General features: G+C 40.6%; 1 protein-coding gene across 5 annotated transcripts in view; it reads right to left on the bottom strand.

Moving 5' to 3' along the window:
• The window catches only part of tbl1xr1b (TBL1X/Y related 1b), a 28,122-nt gene extending 11,179 nt beyond the window's left edge, over positions 1-16,943 (bottom strand). The window contains exons 1-9 of one of the 5 annotated variants that reach the window (XM_063461925.1): positions 16,897-16,943; positions 14,717-14,783; positions 9,347-9,450; positions 7,978-8,123; positions 7,259-7,475; positions 5,175-5,307; positions 903-1,044; positions 459-522; positions 274-371 (exon numbers count right to left, since the gene is read on the bottom strand). In XM_063461925.1, the coding sequence (XP_063317995.1) occupies positions 274-371; positions 459-522; positions 903-1,044; positions 5,175-5,307; positions 7,259-7,475; positions 7,978-8,123; positions 9,347-9,404 (858 nt within the window). In that variant the 5' untranslated portion in view covers positions 9,405-9,450; positions 14,717-14,783; positions 16,897-16,943. Of the gene's footprint in view, positions 1-273; positions 372-458; positions 523-902; positions 1,045-5,174; positions 5,308-7,258; positions 7,476-7,977; positions 8,124-9,346; positions 9,451-14,716; positions 14,784-16,287; positions 16,476-16,712; positions 16,839-16,896 lie in introns of those variants that run through there. The other 4 variants (XM_063461924.1, XM_063461923.1, XM_063461922.1 and 1 more) reach the window with 4 other exon arrangements.
• Between the last annotated feature and the right edge of the window lie 7,461 nt (positions 16,944-24,404).

The following is a 24,404-nucleotide window of genomic DNA, read 5'->3' as shown; positions in this document are numbered from 1 at the left end:
ATTATAGAAAATAATTGCCATTACATTATCATTTATGCAAATTCATTTCTAACTTTCACTTTATAGCAGAATATCATTACTAATCATCTGCTTTTAAATTTGATTCTATAAAAATGGGCAATATTTGAGTAATGACCAATCAAACCCAAGACAATATGTTCAAATTGTTTGTTTTAGTCAGACCAGGAATCCAAACCAACGACCGAAAATTTCCACCCCCCAAAATATTCATAAATAATAATAAAAAATACAAACAAAAGCAGTGTGTCTTACCTTATCCACACCAGCGCTAAGGATGAAGTTTCCTTTCTTATTCCACTTGAGTGCAAATATAGGGCCTTTATGCTGACCCAAAGTACTGGCCAAGTTACCTGAAAAAAATAACCAAATGCCACTTGGAAAGAGACCAGGGACAAACGCCTGAAATGCTATGATGCAGAAGATGCCAAGAGTCTTACCGTCTTTTGTCCATATCCTAGCAAAGCCATCATATGAGCCGGTTGCTAGTAATGTCCCCTCGCTCTGAAGGAAAGAAGCGTGGTGTCATTAGGTGCAGCCAAATTATTATGACTAATTTATGAGTAAATGAATGAGGCTCATTTTAAGCGTTGTGCATCGACTTTGACTACAAAAAAGGGTAAGAGGAAAACATAAATAAGAGCAAAAGAGCACAAAATGTTTGCAGCTTGGTTATGGAAAAGGCCTTTTCCCTCATCTGAGTGCCTCCTTATACATGGCTATAGTTAGAAGGAATGCCTCCTGATAAAGTTGTGTTTATTAGCGTGCACACAGGCGCACAAACCCACACCTGAAGACTAGATGACCAACACAGAGCACTCAGTACGATCGTGTTAGTGTGTGGGTTCCACAGTTTAACTTGACACAATCCTACTTTCACTCACATTCCAGTCTAGTGAGGTGACGTCTTTGTTGCTGGGTACGTCCTGGCCCCCTTCCCGAATGCAGTGCCTCAGAACCAGTTGGGTGGATCCGCCTGTGCTGTTCTCGCTCAGGTTCCAGATCCGTGCTGTCGAGTCCCCGGACCTGAAGGAGTCAAAACAACCTTGCGTTAGGCACACCCACATGACTTGGACTTCTAAAATCGGTACTGATAAGGTTATAAAACTGACCATCATTGCTCCTGAGTAGGGTTGGGGTTTAAAGGCATTTTATCGAACCTGAACCCAAATCATCAAATCCAAAATCTTTTAAAATCCCTATCAAAACTTTTCACATCATCTGTTGAAGAAAAAGGAGAAAGAGATTTTACAAGCACAAAACTCATTCACGTTGGTTTATGTGGATACTTGGCCCTTTACGCAGACCCTCCTATATTACAGGATTGTTCCAGATGTAATCGCTTTTTTTCTCCATTTTATTTTAAGACGCATGCACATACTGAGGAGCAAGACTGTTGAATACACAGCAAACAGCCAGCTGAATACTTACCTCTGGCTGGCTACTATTATAAATTAAGACTCGACGGTTTAATTTGGAAAAAAGGTTTAAAATGTTATTTGCTTTATTTGGCCATGTTACAGCTTTTAATTCCTGCTGAACAGAGCTTTCTTTCAGATGATCGTTATTTTTAGCCTTTTTTAGTCCACATAGTGGTTGTGCATCCTGTTGGATTGCATGCATTATTCTTCTTTATCATCTTGTTCAACTGCTGAAAAATTCAGACATTTCCCTTGAGCCATGTTGACAAACAGTGGAGCGTAGGAGTGGAGAAGTTTATGTCTGATGTAACCGCAGAGAGAGCTGATTTATGAGTGGGTTTGTCTGACTAAGAGTTTAACAAACTTTGGTCCGAGTAATTAAATAAGAGTAGAGCAAATACAGCGTTTAATGTACGGCCCATTTACCTAACAGGTGCACGGAAACAAAGCTTACTCTTGAGGTTATCTGCCTGGTTTTAAAGCCATAAAAAAGCCACCTGCTATAGATAGACTGACTGTAAAACGGCAATAAAGTGCACAGAGTTTGACACTTGAAGCAAATAGAGAAGAATTTGACATTGTGTTTAACCCTCTGGGGTCGACGGACGCGCCGGCGCATCAAAATCACATGACCAATTTAAGACGACACAGCTAGAAGATGCAGCGACTCAGAGTCTCCATTTCAACTTGGGTCGAAAGTGCGGACTTCGAACTATATACCAGTTTTTGAATTGTGTCGATGGGCCACGTAAAACCAGAGTTATGATAAAAAATACACGCGATGCTTTTTTCTGAACAAAACAGTGGTGTTTACAGCGGGAAGAACGGCAAAAATGGCGTTTTCTACAGACAGCGCTAGCAAATACTCTTCGCTTGCGAGTGAAAAACGACAAAGAAAAAACACCCCTTCCCTATTGGTGTTAAAGTTTACCATGTCAGCCAATCAAAAAAATGATATGGCAACATGTGGCACTTGGTTGTTTAGAGAGAAGGGGCAGTTTTAGGAGTGACACCTGCGACGGAAAGCGGGCGAGTGAAAGAAAGAGAGAGAGAGAGAGTTTTCATATGTGAGACATTAGTGACCTTTAGTGTGTTTGGAGGCTATAGTTAGTGTGTTGTGTAGTTATTGTTTTGTATTGTGTGTCAGTTATACTGCTGAATGTCACAGTTGCTCCAAAAAAGCCATCAAAGGCAGAATCCAGTCTAAACACTGTTCCCACATGGAAAACTGGACTGATGGACCTCCTGTTGTCAGACCTGCAGGGTTTAGGCCTGTGGTGTTCTCCTCTGTCTTATACTGAACACAAACTATTTTTTTGGACTGCCACAAATAATTTGTGTGCCTTCTTATTTGATACAGCACACCTGATTGTTCTGTAAATAGTTTTAAATGATTATATAAAAAATGCCTGAGGCCTTGGCTGCATTTTTAGGTAAATGGTAGCATATAACTTTGTTGTTTTGCAAAACTTGTGCATAATTTTTAGAAATGTACAATTTCTACTTGCATTTCAAGTTATGAAAATGATTCGTTAAACATGTTTGTGGGTTTTACAGTAAAAAATATAACTTTTTTCTACTCGGAATTTGAATTTTTTGTCTGAATTTAGATCAATTGTGCTAATATAGTATGCCAAAATGAAAAAATAACTCAAATTTCAGATATTTGAGGTTGTGCTGAAAATAATGATACTAAACAAGGCAAGATAAACAGTTTTTAAATGTGAAATATAGAGGTAAAATCAAAAGTAGTCAAAAACCGCCAATTATACCCTGGACCCCAGAGGGTTAACACCAAAAATGATTCTTGTCACTTTATCTGTCAGTGAGGGTTTAATCAATACCTGTCAGGAAATCTGCTGCGTTGGATTCATGTGTTTTCTGAAAAATGTGTCACATCTGCAGCATGTTTTGTTCTTGAATACATACTCCACCCATTTAAAGAGATTCCTCTGTGTGATTAAGATAAGATAACCTTTATTAGTCCCACGCGTGGGAAATTTTTACCAGTGTTGGTCAAGTTACTTGAAAATAGTAATTAGTTACTATTACAGTGATTACTTCTCCAAGAAAGTAATCCTGTTACTTTACTGATTACTTATTTTCAAAAGTAATTAATTACAGTGGAACCCCGACTTACGAAATTAATTCGTTCCCGAGGGTCTTTCGTAAGTTGAAAATTTTCGTAAGTTGAAGCGCCCATCGCGCCTTTTGAGTGAACGATAGGCTATAGGCTAATTGCTAACTGCAATAACAATATGTCGTTCAAGTGGAACAGCGAAGCGCAAGTACGAAAGCCATGGGGGTTGTGACATGATTCGGAAGGCATTGTGGGCATTGTAGGCATTCTGGGCTCAGCCAATCAGAGCCAGCGGATTTCGTTACATGGGCATTTTGCGGTAACACGGGCAGAAATATTGCCGTTAAGTGCCTTCGTAACTTGAATTTTTCGTTAAATGGGGTATTCGTAAGTCGGGGTTCAACTGTACTTTATTACTTAGTTACTTTTAAAAAACAAGATACACAACCTAAAGCAACAGACCTTTCAGCCCAATTCTATTTCTTCTGGATAATCCATCATATAAATCAAATGAAAAACTCTTTTTAAAACTTGTTTTATTAGTTTTAATCTTTTAACTTTATGCACATTGCATCGAGCAAAAATTTAATTATATGCAACATTCTCTGCAACAAAAGAAATTTGTTTAAAGCTATTTTCTGCATATCCCAGCATATAAAATAAAATATTTTTTTGTGTTTACACTCACTCTTTCAAATAGAAGCAAGTAAAACACAGCAAAAAATAAATAAAGTCAAAGATTCAGCATCACTGAGTCCTGTCACTCTTAAGTCTTTTTTCACCAGTTTAGCAGGAGTGGGGCTGTTGGAGGTTTGCCCAGTGCTGCAGCGGTCATGTCAGTGGGGGTTTCTCTCTGAATTTCACATTCCTGTGGCAGCGTGCTCGGTACTTGCTCAGATTTCAATTTTAATTTTTTGCTGTAGAAAGAACTTTTCTTCCCACACAGAGTGTACAGCAGACACTAATGTTTTTGTCACTTTTTACGGAATCAAACTCAGAGTAATGTCAGTACTTCCCAGCTTTAAACGCTGCATGGTCGTACTCTCTCCAACACTCCATATTATCCATTGCTGATCTACACACGTCTGTTGCTGCCACGGACGTTGCACGCTCGCATGTCATTGTCATTAAACACTCTCATAAACAAAATCACGATTTAGTAACGCAATAACACAGCGTGCTAATGGGAAAGTAACAGTAATCTAGTTACTTTTTTGCAATAGTAATCCCTTACTTTCTCGTTACTTGAAAAAAGTAACGTGTTACTGCCCATCTCTGGTGATTACAGTGAAGTGGACCAGCAAATGTCCAGGAAAACACTACTCTAACTGAGAAACATTCATTTAGCTGTGATAAAAGCTCACTGACTATTCCACACAAGTTGTTCTTTTTATAAACCAACCATTTAAAAATGATCAACTATGTTTACAGATCTGGACTCTTTATAATAAATCATCAAGAGTGAACTCTGGGTAAAAATACTTAAATTACGACCGATATAAAAAAGACAAGAAGGATAAGCTAAATCATTTTGGTTATTTGAATTACAAGGTGAAAAGGTGATAATGTGAATGTTTCAAAGAAACACACGCTTAGCTGCGCCAACTCTCGCCCATAACAATCCCACGTTTGCATCAGAAAACTGTAATACTGACCCAGAGGCGAGGAGGTCGTTCACTGGGTTCCAGGCACAGATAAAAACCTCCGATTCGTGGCCCCTCAAGACCATGGCTTTACTCTGGGGGATCTCCACATCCCTGTCTACCTCCATCATCTCCGAGTGGTGATCTACAGGAAGGAGCGTGAAACAAAAACATGAGTATTCTTTAAGTACTGTGCTATTTTTCAGAAAGCAAAGCGAATGCAGTGCAGCAGGAAAAGTTGGGCATACCACTGTGAACTTCTCTACTTGACTTTTGAGTGGAAGAGAAGCAAATACATGAATGATGAGAAAAAATAATGAAAAGGTATGTTAAATAAGCACATGCTAGTTTCCTCTCATTGAACACAAAGAAGAAAAAGTAGAGTCCTGTTCTTCTGCTACAAAAGTGAATTATTTCAAAAGGAGTTTTCACTAAACATTATTGTGCAACAACCAGCCTAGCAAAACGCATCACATTGTACAAGATTAGTCATGATGACAATCTGACATCACCCAACCTACAAACCACAGCAGTCCAACAGCAGCACACGAGTATATCATCGCTTGAACTTATTTCATAAAAAGTGGCTTAACCACAAGCACGAGGTGCTGAGGTCAGATGGTTAACACCACTGTGTCCACACAGCAGGAACCGGATCCTCAGTGTGGAGGCGTTTAAGCAGTGTACTGAATTGTAGGTCATCTGTGTTCTGGAAGTCCTAAAGCTCCAGCACACATGAACTATTGCAGGTAGGGCTGGGCCATATTATACCATTCACGGTAATACCGGTATAATGTTAGGCAATGTTAAGAAAATGAAATATCACAATAGAATATGGGTCAAACACGCATGCGCAGTGCCTTTGTTTTCATACGGACATGGCGGAAAAAGCATGGATGGAGAATGAGGGTGAAAGGGTGAAAGCCGATCGTTGAATGAAACGGATGAACCAGAATTGGTTTGTAAAAATGGTGCAACTTCAGTGGTGTGGAACTGGTTTGGCTTTCGTCCGTCAGATACACACCAAAGCACAATTTTTGGCAGAGCATGCAAGCGGGCCGTCGTTATTACCGTTATTATCGAACCGATTTTATGTGGTACACGGCGCTCAAAAATCTGTCAAAAATGTTTTAGTACGACTTTGCTAAACTACGAAGCTGCACCGCTTGACGGATTGTCGAAGCATTACGGCTACCGTAGTCGGGAGCCTTGCAGAGTAATACGTACTGTGCTTCAAAATAATATTACCGCATTGTGTGTGAATAACCTCTTTATAAGCTTTGTGGATATTATACATAGTTATGCTGAGGATATGTCGGCCCATTTCCACTGGAAATGCCTTTTGGTTAAACTGTGCGGGTGTAACACATAAAAAAAAAAAAAGTGTAAGATGGACTTTCTGGATGTAGCTAATCAGAGTCATCTGCAAAATACAAGCAAGTCAACCCCATGTTATACACTCACAAGGAGCCGGCTAATGATGACTTCATTTTGATCCTCGAAAACTTGAATCGTGCCATAAGGAGCAGTTATTAAATCTGAATCAAATTCTCAATGTGTTATCGTATTTAAAACACATTGGGAAAACGGAGGAAACAAAGCAGACTGGAATTATCCTTTTATGATAAAACAACAGACAGCACAACTGTACAACACAGTCAGGCCAAAACCAACCAAACCAAAAACACTTTACACAAAACCCTCAAACTGTGACGCAGCCGTCACGGGAGAGATTAAACAGGTCACACAAACAGAATCATGCAAAAAAATAAAAAATAAAAATCAAAGAGGTTAGCTTTAACAAGATGCAGTCTTTCAGAATATTATAAAGCCATTCTAGTGAAATTAGCAAAAAAATAAAAAAAATTTCACTCATAACCTGATTGTGACATTAATTCAAGTTGTACTGTTGCCTCACTAAAAGCAGATCATCTAGGTGTTTTGTGTACTCATGTTTGAAAATGTGTCAACACTACTTTGTTTTATAACTGTGTATCAGGCATTTAGCTCAAAATAACATCCAGCCTGAGACAAGAAAACACAGCTGGTAGTTTAGAAGCTGATTCAGATTGTTTACAACCATGAGCTAAACTTACTGGCTAAGGCGTGGGATCCATTTTCCTCCCCGTTGGCAGCGCCCTCTCCGTTCTTGGTGCTTCCCTGTGGCCCCGTGCTGCTGCCACTACCCGCTGCCACCTGCTGCTGGGCCAGCTTGTCTCTGTAGGCCTGCTGCCTGGTCTGGACCACATCTGGCATTACGGCATCAATCAAAGACAAGGACTCGATTGGCCGCCCGTCAAATAAGGTGCCGTCCTGCAAAGAGAACATACAGTGTTATTTAACCCCATTACCAAAAGAGTTGGAATGATTGGGGAAAAAAATTGGGGGAAAAAGGAAGCTGGAAGATTAGCACGTTTACAATAGCCATCTTAGTTTTGAAAAACTGAATGTGATAAAGAGGAACAGGTCTGAATGTGAAACTACTTGCTCGGTTTTGCACCCAGGCTCTTTTAACAGAGCCAAGCAGCTGTGACACAGCCAGCATGTGTTTGGCATTGCCTTGCTGAAATAAGCAAAGCATCATTATTGCTGAAGATTCACCCCTTCCATAACAACATGAATTTTGGCTTTTTAACAGTGTGTTCATAACAAGCCAGGTGGTCTGGCATTCATGGTTTCCAAAAAGAATTTCTAACTGAAGTGGTCACACTGTTATCAGAGCAATCGACATATAAGTAAACACTACACCTATTCTTTCCAACATGTTTCAAGTGTGAACTAATCAGTCGATAGCAATGCAAAGACAGACCCTGACCTCATTGATGCTGACTTCAGCCTCCACATACTGCAAGCCTTTCTGAATGATGGAAATGAGGGCAGCAGGGGGCACCAAGGCTCCATTGATGTTGGACTGACTGATGTGGCTCTCTATGCCAAAGGTGAATGCAGAGTGAGAGAAGCCTGCGGGAAGAACAGATCATGCAAAAAGTAGGATGAAGTCAAAGTTCACTTCCACAGACTCAAATGCTGCAAGATTAAAAGTTACACATGACCAAAAATAGGGCTGGGCGATATGGCCTAAAATTCATATCGCGATATAATTTGAAGCATGTGCGATAACGATATATATCACGATATATTCTTTTCTTCTGTATAACGTATTTTCCACACTATAAGGCACACTTAAAATCCTTTAATTTAATTTTCTCAAAAATCGAGAGTGTGCCTTATGTATGAATTCTGGTTGTGCTCACTGACCTTGAACCGATTTTGGCGTGTAGAAATCTGTTAAAAAATGTTTTAGTACAACTTTGGTAAGCCTGCTGATGGACTGCTTGATGGATTGTCAGAGCATTACGGCTGCCGTAGTGAGGAGTAATCTGGGTCCAAAACTCCGTCCTCTTCAGGTCCCAAAGTCAAACGAACACTGAGAGTTAAAAAGAGTCTAAATTCTTTCATCTTTAATTAAATCATCAGCGTTGCTGCTTTATCGGGTGTAACAATTAAGTTTAACATCCATGCATCCGTGAAAACAGAATTTATTAAATTTAACGGAGTTAGAAGTTAACAGGAAGTTAGCTCGCTAGTTTACACCTAAACATTTCATACCATGTTCTGACAGAGATTTTTGAAACTAATTAAAACGTACAGCTCTGCTACCACTTCCAACATAAGTGAAGAGAGAAACACTAAACAGCAGTGGCGTTTGCAGGGTTACCGAAGTTGGACTACCTGGTATATAATGTTGTGCTACGTGATTGCTAGCGACACAGCTATGTTAGCATAACACTAGCACAGTGAAGCTGGAGGATGAACGTCAACTTTTTTTCCACTCGATAAAAGTTAACGTGAGGGATTCTGGTGGTCAGGGACAAATGCAATCGCATAGCAGGATGCTATACACGGGCCAAACTTCAGTCAGGAGAACATAATTTACTGATGATAATGCTTGTAGCCACTGTGATACTTTCTACCAAAACAGGCGCAGTTTGATGACATCATCAACATGCGCTATCGCGATATCGCGATATAGTCAAAATCTCTATCGTTGGCCAAATCTATATCGTTTCTATCGTATATCGTTTATATCGCCCACCCCTAACCAAAAATCAAAACTACTAACAGTGCGATTACTACAACAGCAAGCAGAGCTGTTTGATCAAATATTGATTTGTTGGACATACCAGACTCCTGCAGATATCTGTAAACCAGGAAATTAACCTCATCACTGCTTATGCTCATTTTTAGTCCTGGTGATTAAACCATTGGGTCAGCACAGGATAGGAGCCTGTAAAAGTAAAGCACAGAGCACAGAGTTCATTAAAAGCCGGTGGTATTAGACACTGCAGAAGTGAAATGCAAACGAGTTCTAGTGGTACACATCTCGATCACTCACGTGTTAAAATCAACAACAACATAAATTGACTGCAAAAACAGTTGGTATTCTGGCGCACTAAATCAGTTTAAAAAGGGTCATACATGCACTGAAAATGAAAATGAATCCTTAAATGAAATCATTAAAAAAAATTAACTTGCTTGACCTACATCTTAGATATTCAAAAACAGAAGTAGGCAATCGCAAATGTCATTTGATAAATGACGACATCTTGTTCCTCTTTATTTGTGGATGCAGAAACTACTTAGCTCTAGGCAGGGCACCAGTTTCCATTCATTAACCTACAACAGGAAATAATTACCAGCCGCCTTCACGAGGCAGACAGGGTATTTTAGACTGAAACGTCTGGGATAGATGGGCTTTAAACCTCGGCAATAATCCATCGAGTACTTGTGTCTGTCCTCCATATTTGTTCATGCAGAACCTGCACTGTTTAAATGAGACTGTGGAAATAAACAAGGGGACTGGACGAGGGACAAAACGTCTACTGTTTCCACCATGCCAGCCTGCTGAAAAAGTCAACATGTCTCCTGCCACATCCCCGAGGCTCAGATCCAAGACCAACTCAACTAAAAGGGCTGGAATCTGGTACAAGCCCTTCAGCAATCCATAACAAGGTGGTCAGAAAGTCCTGCTGGATACATTTTCTCACAATGAAGCAGTATGACTAGAACGTAGCAAAAAGCCTGAAAGAAATCACAATCTCCCATAAGCTCTACTGAAGCTCTTCCCATATTCCCATTTCTGAACTGATGTGGCGTACAGTCTGAGTAGCAACACCTATTGTTCATTAGAAAACTCCAGCAGCTACCCGCGTCTTTAAAAGTGAACATAAATAGAAGCTGAATGCAAGTCAGGTCTAAATGGTGAGCAAAGAGTTATGAGTATCTCTTAGGTAACTTTCAAGCTTGTTATGAAATTTTAATTAGCAGCTTAATAGCTCAGAGACATAACTCCCAAAGCTTAAGCATCATAAGTCAGCTGTCTACCCAAAACCCTTTCAGACATGCGTTTCTTTTTATTAATCTGACAGCATCTGAACATGCTGGCTTCTCATCTGAATATCAATCATGGTCACTTTTCTGTAAAGGGTGTCACGGCAATCTTAATAGTTTAGACCTTTTAACATTTATGTATTGCTTCCAACACAACATGAAGTCACAATAACTGACAGGTCTACGTCTGTCACATAGCCACTCACAGTAAGATTAAAGTTAGAATAAGTAATTCAAGATTATATGATAGAAAACAAAATTATGGCACTCATAAATATACACAGATGGGTGTGTAATTCATTTTTCTAACAAACTGATGCATTCTCATCAACTTAGAATGAATACATAAATACATAAACAAATACATATTGGCATTAGTTTGTGGAAGCCACCATGTTGCCTTGCCTTCTTTTATTTTCATCATATCGCCTCGATCACTCCTCTCTCCCCTGCCTGATTTCCACCTCATACTCTTTCTTCTCACCTCAAGCTTCATCTCCTAAACTGAAGCCAGGGCTCTAACACAAGAAAACATGTTACAATTGTATATTCTTAGCAAATTAGACATGTGACCTTCCCATCTCTGGACAACAACAACAACAGCTGGTTACATGCTAACATTATACCAGCTAATGTAAGACTCAAGGTTCTACTTTTAAAATAAATAAATAAAATACAATTATTCATTGATGCGAGAAAAAAGAAGGACATTTTTGGATGCTGTGTGGATTTTCAATTTATGGCTCAATGTGACTGCACCTGCAAATGTGCTTATTTATCTTTGCAGGTTCAGTCACACATAACACTGAGGAGAGGGGATCCCTCAATAAAAAAGCTGACAACCCAGTCCTCCACTCTTAATTAGGCAAGGGCCTGATGAGAAGTGGAGGAGACAGTAAAGCCATTTTAAACATAGAAAAACAGACTGAACAACTCTGAGGTCAAAAAGGAAGAACCAACAAAGAGAAGGTACTTCCAGCTGCGCCCTTATTCCAAGCTTGATTCAGAGTTAGAAGTCCACTAACTTTTAACTCCTGAGGCCAAGACTGTGTCCCCTCTTGGTGTTGAACCTGGGATCTTTTGCGTGAAAGGCAAATATGTTAACCACTACACCAGTACAAATGATAATAGAGTTGTGATATTAAACCTCTAATGTATTTACCACCCCCTGAAATTTCAATCAGTGATACTGCTTGCCTTCAATGGCAGGTCCTTCAATATCTCCCCTCTTGTTTACGAGAAGACTCAGATCCTTCACTTAAACTTGCTGCATGTCATTGATATTCCACTATCTCTGGTTACCACTTCACTGCTTGAAGCTTTCTGTGTCAAGTCCCCTTTAGCCTGCATTTCATCTTCAGATAATTCACTCTCTTATTAGCTTCACTAACGTCAACATTATATTCCTAAAGATAAAGTATGCAGTTAAATATGTGACGTATCGTAAAACTCAGCCTGATTAACTGCAAGAATTTAGAGATTACAAGCATAAAATAACTTCTTATAATAATTTGGCAACACTGGTTTACATTTAAAGGCATAAACAAACTATTCACATATTTTATGCTACATGCCACTTTACTCTCTCTCTCTCCAGTTTCTCTGGTTTTCATTTCAGCCTCATTTATTCTTTTAAAACTAGACACTCAGCAGACCAAGCTGATGAAGTTTCAATGACCACCCACCAAACGTTTAAAATAGTTGTACAGATGTAAAAACACAACATACGAGTCAGCTGTACAAAGAAAAAAAGCCTGCAAAGACACTCCCATACTGTAAACTAGGGCTGCCACAAACGATTATTTTGATAGTCGACTAGTCACCGATTATTTTTGCGATTAGTCGACTAATCAGATCTTGCATCCATTGGACGTAAAACGTACAGCTTATTGCACCAGCATGCATCTGCTCTTATATAACTATCATTAGCTTACAGCTTTAAGTGTTTAAAGTATGTGCTAACTAAAAATAAAGACAAGATGATAGTTTATTAAATTTTAATGAAATTTGCAGATTGTTTCGGTGAAGTTTAATAAACTCCTTGCTATCTAAAATATAACGGGACACCGGAGTATATTCTCGAGCATCTCACACTTCTGATAACCAGTTGTCTGCTTGACGTTTATTCAGCTGTGTAAAAACTATAACTTTAATCTCAGGCAAACCGATTTACTCAGGAACAAATAAAATACTAAAAAAAAAAAGCCAAACAATAACATTTTTAAGTTATCTAAGTGACTTATGTATGTTTAACCTGAGTAGCGAAAGACGGCGGTGGGTTTGAAAACCATTTGCCGGGAGTCCGGTGTTCTCACGGGCTCTAGTGAGCGTTTCCCCCGGCTAGCTATCGAGCTAGTGGTTAACAGACGTCTCCGAAAACGTCGGAGCGCTTTTGAAAATATGTGGCGTCTTGATAAACTGAGCAGATATTTGAGGTTTACACGGTTACATTCTCGCCTGAAAATATGTTAAACGTTTATTTTGTAACCCAGAAAGAATAATAAGAGTAATATTAAAACTAACTAGCTGCCGCCATTGTTGGAAACTGAGCTGGGCCGCGCTATGAATTCTGGGACAGAGCTACTTCTTCTTCTTCGGGGTTTAACGGCAGCTGGCATCCTTGTACATGCAGTGCTGCCATCTTCTGTTTCAGTCCGTTATTACACTCTTAAATCCTACTACTTATTCCTGCGTCTTTTGTGATCTTACAAAGCTTCAAACGACGCGTCGACTATTAAATCAGTCGTCGACGATTTTGATAGTCGACGTAATCGTGACTAGTCGACTAATCGTGGCAGCCCTACTGTAAACCTATAATGACACATGGTATTAATGGTGTTCTGTAAAAGCAGCGGGAGGATTTATTGACGTATTCTCTAAATAAACATTTCACATCATTAACAAACATCAACTTTAGTTAAAATCCAAGCATTTTAGGACATTCCTGGTGATATCTATTAATGCTGGATTCTCAACATTTTCTTTTACAGTCCTATTACTAGGACCTGTACTACATAACTAGTCATTTCAACATTCCCAGGATATCTCTTCCTTATCTGGGATCACTTACCCAATATCAGAAATCAGGCTATAAGGTCACATGACAGTGGTTAGCATCTTAATAAGTTAACTCAGGATTTCCTAATCTGGCTACGAGGACGTTCACACGAAAGGGGCCGCATTAGCAGCATGTGACCAACCGCAAACACAGACAGATCAACTGGCAGCAGAACAACTGATTTTACAAAGCAAGAGAATATTTATAAATTCTATAAATATGAATATATATAATACAGGCTGAAAGGAACAACTGTTGCAGACAAATGAGCTACAAGAGTGCTCTTAAGGGGCAAATTACAGTATTGAAAGTACTGTATAAATGTGTGTGTAGTTTAAGTGCTTTGGTCAGTGAAACTGGAAAAAGAGTTGCTAAAAGTAACTCTTCAAGTGCAGCTTATTTAAAGCAAGGAAGAAAAGCTGGAAAAAATACTGTGCAAGTTAAAGGACTTCTCAGTGTTACACCTTAAGGACATGGAATGATCAGAACGACTAAATCATGTTTAGGGTGTAAGACAATTTTCTTTTTTCAACTCCAGCACTGGTGTTTAACAGCAAGTAAAGAATAATTATAAAAACAGAATTCAAAAGTAGGCTTAGAGAAAGTGTCAGCTTCACGTATTAAGGCAAATAGAACAACAAGGAGGAAAAGAAACGGAGGAAGAAAATAAACACTCTAGCCCTACAAACCAAGTTCAGAGGGATTTTCAAAGAGTGATGAAACGTTTTGTTTGTTTGTTTTTACAGAGAACTGATTGGTCAGCATGTAGTGATTTTGTACCTGCTGATCTCTTATCTCAAATGTAAATAGGTTATATCTGCAGCATAAGTAACTACGGTGATGTAACCCTGTACGAATACAACCCCCTTTGTAATACTGACAAACACTGGGTTAAACCTGAAATTACCGCAATAAGCCCAAATCCTGCTCCGTGCTATAGACCTCTGGTTAGACCACAGATAAAAGACTGCTGTGCTCTTCCCTACACTAGGCATTAGCGATATAATTGTCAACATAACCAAGAGAAAGACACAGAGCAATACCTACAGAAGGGGGGGGGGGGGAGAGAGACAAAGGAAGGACAATAAATAGTGATATGCGTTACCCATGTGATCGTGATATCCTCAGAGGCGCATCATAGCGCTTTTGTCCTCGGAAACAACTTTCAGCCCCTAGGAGAAGAAAAATACAAACATAAATGCCCCATTACAAAATCAGTAACTACACTACAGTTCATTATACAAACAAAAGCTGCTTGGTGTGAAATCACTCCTTAAAACAAACAAAGTCAACAAAACATATTTTCATATCATTTAAGTTTGGTATGAAAAGTCAGACTCGTGAGTGGCACCCTTTTTACTCGCAGCCCAACTCTCCCCATGTAGTGGAGGTAAATAATCTGCTCCAGCTTTCCGAGAACCAGACAGGCCCTGCCAAATATTCACGCGGGACACAGTTTCCCTATCAGTGCCATGACAAATTACCCTACTGAGAACGAACATTTTAGTAACGGCTTGTTAGCAAGTGGATGAGAAGGCAACCTGAGTAAAATGCTCTGAAGGAAGGGGCGTGTCACAAAACAATGAGAGAATCTAGGTCAGCAATGCAAAAAAGCTGAATACACCAAATGGATATGTGTCCATGCCTGGCACCAATCCCTGCACTACTTATCTAAAAGAGAAGCATGCCTTAAATACACTTAATTAGTAAAAAGGAAACGAAATACAGAGGTTCCACTGTTGATTCAATGTAATAAAGGCGGCTGTTGCCTAGAATATTAACCAACAATAGCTCACTTCTTCATGTGGTATTTTGCATATTAGTACTTTCAACTGGGCAAATCAGATTTTGTTTGGTTACCGTTTTAGGCGAAAGGTCGTCTGTCTGACTGGAGCCAAGTTAAATACATTTGTCATCATGTTAGTCTGCAGTGAGCTAGCGGTGAATGAATGAGTTGAACTTTGGTGTGTGACAAGTCACTATCAGCACAGTGTGTGCTCATAAATGACTCAAACTGCCCCCAAGTGCCTTTAAGACAACTCTGTTTAAAATAAACTGTCTACTATCAGCATATCTATTAACAGAGTAGCAATAAATACACTTAAATAGTTTCTGCTGTATTTGTAGGTAGGCTGACAATTGTCCACATGTCATGTGTCACGGGGAGACGCGAATGGGCGCTACCGGCCTTAGCATTCCAGATATAATTGTCAAATGAAGGCTAATTACTTGCGTTTCATTCCCTTTAACTTCACCACCAAAGAATAGTTAAAGGTTGTGTAGATGGAATTTTAACGTGGTGTCTAGTGGCAATGTGCATTGATAAAAGCTAATCAAAAGCTAACGTGCGAGTTAACATTAGTTTTGCCTCGGCGGCGGCCGTACCCGTCAGTACACATGCCAGCCAGGCAAGGCGGTCTGTACTTCATTTAATGCTCCTCACAAACACTTAGCCGCATCTGCCAATCAAATATTTTAAAGTTCTATTAACCCGTAACTTTTTTTATTCATACAAAAAAATACGCAATTCACGACAACAGAGTAAAGTTAGCTTCTCTGAAACTGCATTTCAAACGAATACAGTGAGGTCGTCAGCCCGCTGCCGCTCTAAGCTTTCCAACAAGCTAACTAGCTAACCTAGCATGCTATGCTAACAAGTTAGCTACAATCTCCTACCTACTTGGACAAAAACCTCTCAATTGGCGATATCTTCCACAGCTCTCGTGTTCAAGTCAGACCGTGTCATCTCTTTAACCGATTGCAAGAATGGTGGTTTTCCCACATATATGAACTACGATAAGGTTATAATATTAAAGCTAAAGGCAGGCGTTGAGAGGCCAGTAACGGCTTCAGACATTAGACACATTGGAGTGACCCGACATGCAAAAATGAGCTCCTGTAACAACTGTTATTTCAAAGCGCCGCGGACTAAAGCTCAATATAAAGATTAACCCGTGACGACGGGAGCCCATTATGTAAAAATATTCCACGTGTGTTCCGTTAAATAATCAAAACTAAAAGCTCACTCGTGTTAGAATAACAGGGTATTTTCTAATTCCGTCCACATGTAATTGAAACACAACCATAGAGCGGTAACTAACCTATTTCCCTCAAAAAAAAAGCCACCAAAAATCACGCCGGGTTTTGCAAATGCTGAAACTGTCCTCGGAGTTGATTAAATATAATGTCTTCGCCCGTTTCATATGTTCACGCCAACATGGAGCCGCATTTCCACGCTGAAACCGAGCGATAAGATGGGGGGGGGAATTAGGAAAAAAAACATACCAAGGCCTCAGCGAGTTTGTCCCGCAGCCAAGCACCAGTCATAACAGTGTCCTCGCCCATCCCCCACTACACCCCATTTTCTCTTGGCGAGTCACCACTAGCCCTGGATTAATGACACCCCACCCCCTATCCTTTGCTCAGTCATTCAGACTGGGAAAGTCAACAACAGCTTACATCATCATTGCAATCTGTGTTTTACACAGATTTATCAGAGCGCTTTTTTTTTTAGCTGCACACATAATCCATAATCATACTAATTCCGCCCATGTGCAAGATAAAAATCACAGTCACGCTGTACTGTAATCATTTAAGATTTATAGTGTCTTTAAAAAACACTCTGCTTTAAAAAAAAATCCATCTTCATAATGCAATCTAATGTGTGCTGTATTACAAAGGGAATTGTTTGAATGTGACAAACGAATGCCCCCATTTAAGTCTTACACACCGGTGTGACGACACCAGGTGAGATGTCTATTATACAGTATTTAGTACTGCCTTTGTTACACTGCATTTCCCGGTTACCACTAACAATGGTGTTTGAGTGGATCACTTTTCATTCTCACACGCTTTACGTGTTCATAACCCGACCGCCACAACACAGTAATGTGTGGGTAATTACCAGCGACTGGTCATTAGTCACAGCTAAATAGAGTTCTGCCAAAGCTGCCGCATCATCTGTAACCAAATCAGCGCTGATAATACAGCAGTAGTGTAGTATTTGCATGTAATCAGAAGGAAGCCGTGTGAAACGGGCATTCATTTGTATCTTATTAACTGTGTAGCTGAGAGATGGATTTGCCTGTAGCAGATTAAGTATGATAGTGCAGTGCTTTTATTTTTTTACTCCCCAGCCTCTGAGCAGTTTGATCCTCCCACTCAATAATCTCAGAGCTCGTCTTGTCCATTAGAAAATTCCTTTCTAATATCTTATGCCATGCATTCACATGTATGTATGGGTTGATAATATGTAACAAGACGTTTAAGTGCAGAAGATATTAGATTCGAGATGCACTGAAATATCAACTTAATACTGATAGCGACAGACAGTGGCCAGAGTGACTGGAGCTATTTTCACCTACATCCTTCTTCACAAGAGGTCCCCAGAGCAGATAGCGATGCACATTTGATTTGGTAGATTTTAACGCTGTGTGCCCTTCCTGACACAACCCCTAAGGGATTGTGTCCACTCATGATCATATGAGGGGTTGTTTGCTTGGCAGAGCAATCATACAAACCACTATACTACGAAGCCACTATTGGCAAAATAGACTGATAATGATATGTCGGTGGCCAATATTTATTGTTGTGTTATTTATTGTTGTGTTGTGTTACTGGGTATGTGGAGGAAAAATGTAAAAAAAAAAAACAACAACAAAAAAAACCTCACAATGATTAAATTTTTGTTTATATAGCTCCCAAATCCCAACAATAATCACCTCAAGCTTGTTTATCTTGCAAGGTAACGGAGAGAAAACCTCAAGAGTCAGACGACTATCTACAAGCGCACTTGGTGACAGTGGAAAAGAAAAACTCTCTATTAACAGGAAGAAAGCTCCAGCAGAAGCAGTAGGCATTTGTCGTGACTGATCGGTGTTGAGGGGAGGACAAGCAGAAAAACCTATTGTTTTCTTGCAATAAAAATGCAAATATCAGCATCACCCGAGGTACCGGATGGTGGTTGGTGTTGTAGTTAGCACTGCCACTTCACAATATAAGCTTCCAGGTTCAAACCCATTTTCTTCAAACCTAAGCAGAAGAAAACTGATGGATGGACAGTATCAGACTAAGTCCACACTAGCCCGGATAGATTTGAAAACGGCCTTTTCGTCTGAAAACGCTCCACGTCCACACTAGCGTTTTCAGTGGCTGTATCCCAATTCAGGGTCTGCAGCCTTAAAGCCCGCATTTTAAGGCCGATTACGTCACAGCGACGCGACGAAGGCTGTCCCAATTCGAAGGCTGCTCGAAATGCGGCCCTCAAATGCGTCCTTCATTTCCCTGAATTTTAAGGATGTGGCGGTGTAGACTTCGTGGCCCAACATATCCCAGAATGCATAGAATGGGTGTGGATAATTTTGCCGAAAAAAAAACGGCGGATGAGGGGCGCCCGAAGAGTAAACTTTAAGTAAGTACTGAATATTATGTCACTTATTTATGTGCAAATGTTTAATAACGAAGAACTTTAAACATTACTGTTGGCCACATGTCGGCAAAGTTATGTGACATTAGTGACGTTTGTACTAACTTGATTTTAAAGCCTTTACTTTAAAATATACGCCGTTCAATAGCTGACCTTAATCTTACAGAGAATGATCAAAGCTCATGTAGAAACAAACAAACAAATGAACAAAAGATTTTCTCCTTCATTTCTGTCAAACAATGCTGTATGAAACGTTTCCAGCTGTTAGTATCATGGTTGCTAGGCAATCTGGGCAGCGCGACGGAGGCTAGACCGTCCCATTTCACAAGCCTCGCACTTCCGGCCTTAGCGGTCTTTGAGTACGCGGCCCTTGTGGACCGTTAAGGCTGCGTACTTTAAGGCTGCAGACCCTGGGATACAGCCAGTCGTTTTCACAGAGTTGTGCGTCCACTATTGAAACGACCGAAAACGCTTACGTTCCAGTACTGCGCATGCGTGAAGCGCAAGAAGATTCGGCCTGCCTCACTTCTGTCTGCCGTTTATTTACTTTCCGGCTTCTTGAAACGTTGCGGCAAAAGGTCGAGGAAAAGCACCGAGTTTTTTTAATGGACTAACAATGAGGTGGAGTTGTTGCTGCAAGTAACAAAAAGTACAAAGTTGCCAAAGCGAGTGTAAATTAAATAATTTGAAGAAAAGCTATCTGGAGCATGTACAAACTGATATGAATCTTTAATAGGGCTGTCAAAATTGAGAGCAATCAAAACAACTGCTGTATAATTCACTCCTCTACCTTTGTTTAATTGGTCACATGACTGCATCACATGACTAAAATGCGTCATCGTTTTAGAAAGTCTGCGTTTTCGAGTGTCCACACTGCCACGGGACAGCTCCCTTTTGAATGTTTTCGAGAGCGTTTTCAAAACGCCGTCTGGACGGGAGGCCAAAACGGAGAGAAAACGATGCGTTTTCAAACGAAAACGCATTAGTGTGGACGTAGCCTCAGCCCGGAGCTGATGCATCCCCAGTCGAGATGGAGCTCCGTGAGGAAAAACAAAAGGCCACAACACAAAACTTTGCTATAAAATCTCACAAAACATGGCACCAGTGCAGTTTGTCTCCATTAGTTAATTTCCGAGTGATTTCCCACGTTCTGCCTCTCGCTGCTCTCTCCTTGAGCCATGAGAAACAGAAATACGTGCTCCATCACTCCCACTGGGTGAGGGTGTTTTGGCTGCCAAGTGAAGAAATGTGAAGCAAATTCCTCATCTCCAGTGCCAGCCTTTACGCAATACATGATTCACTCCAGAGGCAAATATTGTGAATCAACTCACCTTTTTCTGCGAGTGTAAATCCTGCTCACCCATTTTCACCTGACCCATGTGCAAATACTCTATACTGTATGTGAATATATAGATATATATGTACGGTATGTCTGCATGCATGTGTGCAGAAACCCCTGGTTTACAAAGTCTGCTTGTGTTGTGGCTGTTACCCTTTAAAACAGAGCACAGCTTCCCTCTATAATTGTGAGACTAGAAGGAGTACAGCAGTGTGTGTGTGTGTGTGTGTGTGTGTGTGTGTGTGTGTGTGTGTGTGTGTGGGCGGGAAACTAATCTGCAGGACAATAACAAGACCAGGCTTTATCAAGTGCCTTAGCAACTGCAGTATGCCTTTTTCTTGTGTGTGTGAAAGATCATGAACAGAAGATTAGTGGGTATATTTTAGATAAGGACAAATAATTTGACACTAGTGAGTCAGTTTTTCTTTCTTTGTTTCTTCTGTTTTTTGGTGTTTGCAAACCTGTCAGAACAAACAACGCCTGCTTCTGACCACTTTCTGAAGAGTTCACATGCAGAACTTTGAGCAGCTGATGTTAATGTGTACATTGGAGGATCCCAACCTTTAGACTGGCGTCTCATGTTGCCATTTCTTTCAGCGGATGGATGCACAGGTGACACGCCAGTCAGCACATAAATATTAAAACCGGGCCCTGCGTCCAAAGGTGCTCTGTGTTGACAGCAATTTAAAGACAGGGGTGGAACAGCTTGGCCCAAAACGCCGCTCCGCGCTGGCTCTCCAAGCCACCTCCCGTGCACCATTAGGGTGATGCATTTTTGTGTGTGAGAAAGTGAGAGATGGAATAAGAGGGGAAAAAAGGGAGCAAGAGAAGGGACTGCAGCTCAGCTTCACTGCCTGCTCAGCATGAGCTATTTTTAGATCCAGAGAAACAAAGACGCAGAATCGCCTTTCATTCCCCCCCCCCCCCCCCCCCACACACACACACCCCCATCCATCCACCCCCCTGTTAGCATGTTATTTCACCTCCAAATGTGGTGCTTGAAGACAGCCTGCACTTTGTAGCTATGTTTAGTTATAACCTCAAATAAATACAAACGCCTTTCCATCTGCCCTTGAGCATTTTTTCCCCCTCATCCTGCTATATTTATGCACAAATTTTTCCTGCTCTCTTACTGTACACGCAGAAGGGACTATTATTTTTAAGGACCAAATCTAGGGCCAGGGTATAATTACAGCAGCAAGCATGTGAGCTGAGAGGCGGGAAGGAGCTCTGTGGTTCTTCTGGGAGATTGTTTTGTGTTACACTGTACAGTGTACACTGATAATCAGCTGGACGATGCAGAGAAAGTCAAGTAGTGAGCAGTGACAGTATCAGATCTTGTGCTATAACTGAAAAGGGCAGACGTTCGCTCAATCGCTCAAAACCAAACGGGATGAGGAGAGATTGCAGTCAAGATGGCTCATCAGCTGGGGTCGGTGAAGTAAAATCCACCATCTGGTCAGGCTGTTGAGGAAATTACTGTTTAAAGGGAAGTGGTAAAAACAGGTTAAAACCCCTCCCAAAAAACTCTACAGATTTAATCTACAAATTGTGTTTGATTTTCAAGCTTAAAAAAAGCATTTGTGTACAAAAGCTGTACTCATGGTTACTTGAAACAGTAAAAGCCTTATAAAATACATCACATGTGATTACTTCACTCAAAATTTAGAAATTTTGCAGATTAAAGTCTGAGCGAATGTTTGCTCTCACTCTTTCTTTCTTGCTATCTTTAGTCTTTATTTTTTAAGTGGATTTAGTTGTCATTTTTGCTTTTAATGAAGAGAGCCAGAAGTTTAAAAAGCAATAAGATTCCCCCGTATAGAATAAAACCAGGGATATCCCAGCGATGTGGTTTGCCTGATCAGCATGATCTTTTCACACACGTAATAATAAATATATCCCTACAAAAAATAAAGAAATCACACTTTAACACCTATGTCTCCACCAGAGTGAAAGCATCATCCCTCATAATGAATTGAGTTACATGTTCAATGTTCAATCAGCGGAGGGAGAGCCACCCTCCACATTTATCTTTTTCCACTTTTTGAGGTTGCAGAGACACCTTGTGGCCACATTTAGCCGCAACTTCTTCTTTTTTTGTCTTGTCACAGCATTTGACTTTGAATTTGCCTAAACGTCCTGTAAGTGGGGCAGCACTATGGTGCAGTGTTTAGCACTGTTGTCTCACAGCAAGGGTTCAAATCCACCATCTGTGTGGTTTTTGCATATCCAACCCGTATCTGTGTGGGTTTTATCCAGGTGCTCCAGCTTCCTCCCACAGTCCAAAGACATGCAATCAGTGGGGCTAGGTTAACTCTGATTCTAATAGGTGTGAATGTGAGTGGTTGTCTGTCTCTGTGTGTTAGCCATGTAACAGACTAGTGACCTCTCCAGGGTGTAGCCTGCCCCTGAACTGGATAAAGGAAAGTAAATGGATGGACATATGTACAACATAAGGCCAGAAGCGTTTGAAGTAACTCCTGCGCACAAACATAGTAACAGGCCCAGTCAGAGGTCTGATCATTGTGCTGCCCAACTCATTTTAAGGCATTGTAAAGGGAACTCAAATTACTGACCCAGGTATGGCAGGCATCCTGTTCACTTGGGGGTAAGAGTTTAAATAAGAGGTAGCCAGCTGCTGTCCCCAGGAGCCTGGGCAGCATTTGGAAGAGCTTCTGCTGACAGTTGTACACCAAAGACTGGATTATCACAACAAGCCCCCCCACCACGCGCGACAAAAGGTAGGACTTCACAGAATTGACATGTTATCGCTGCGGTTTCAATTCAGCATAAGCTAATTCAAAAGCTGGGGCTTACTTTACTTCGACTGTGAAAAGAAAGAGATTATTACGGACACCGGGGGAGAAACACAGGCCATGTGTGCTTAAAAAAAGAACCGGCACACAGCGGAAGGCTGACATTTAGCACAAAACGGATACAAAAGAGTTTGAATCTTTTACAGATCTGGTGCATGTGCTATTTATTTCTAAGCGATCAGATTTAGATGTAGTGCATTGACCTGTTGAATGGAGCACACTGTGATTTTCCTCCTTGAGTGGCCTAATGAATCATATGTTTTTTACTCAGTTGGAAGACCAGCGCTGCAACCTTCACAACTGCTGCAATAATAAATAGCTGATTTAGTTAACATGCAGCTCACTTTCACCTGCATATTATACAGCATTACTCTGTGGCCCTCGGTAAAGGGCTTTGTTCCTATGTGGGCTGCTGAGGGGCAGGACCAGCACTGGGACACATGATGGGAAAGCAATAATCACTGGAAGGACAACGTGAACGTACCTTTGTTGTCATCTTTTCACTGCCTTTGTTTTGTGCATTTTTGCAATCTTTCTAAATCTCTCTTTTCTCATTTTTTCTTTTTTTTGGTCAGTTGTGTTTCTTTTTTGTGGCTCCACAATTACGTGAGCTACCACGTGCCATCTCGGTTCACTATCATTCAGTCTCGCTCGCGCTCACGAGATTGAAGCGAGGCAGCTGGATGAAACATGAACTAAGGACACACCCGTGAAAACATGAGGGGACGCTGGCTGATCGTATCAGCCTCTGGCTCAGGATGTTCATTAAAATGATAACAGGAAAGTGTGAACAATACGTTCCTGCTGCTGTAAGCATTTCCACACCAGCACTCGGTGCTGGAAAATCTCTTCAAGCACGCAAAAACTGTCACCCTGCAGAGCTTTGTGGGGTTGGACAGTATGCAGACTAAGTAGACTTAAAAAAAAATAAGCAGAGACATGAAGAAATTTGTGTTTTTCGAAACTGACGACAGGCTCTTTGAACCTCAAACACTATTTCACTGCAGTTTGAGACATTTCACATAAATAGTACATCTCTAGAAATGTTTTTGAGTTAACATCACTTTTAAATAAACCTCATCAGCTGCATATTTGGTTAGCCTCACTTAACAGCGAGAACAGACGAGGCCCATTCCTTATAGGCTGTTGTGCTGCCAGTGTAAATCAAACCTGCACTGAGCACAAGGCTCAGCTGCCAACACGTTTACAGCTT

Source organism: Pelmatolapia mariae, linkage group LG18, assembly GCF_036321145.2.
Source record: "Pelmatolapia mariae isolate MD_Pm_ZW linkage group LG18, Pm_UMD_F_2, whole genome shotgun sequence".
Taxonomy (NCBI): Eukaryota; Metazoa; Chordata; class Actinopteri; order Cichliformes; family Cichlidae; genus Pelmatolapia; species Pelmatolapia mariae.
This window is presented reverse-complemented; position numbering and strand designations above follow the sequence as displayed.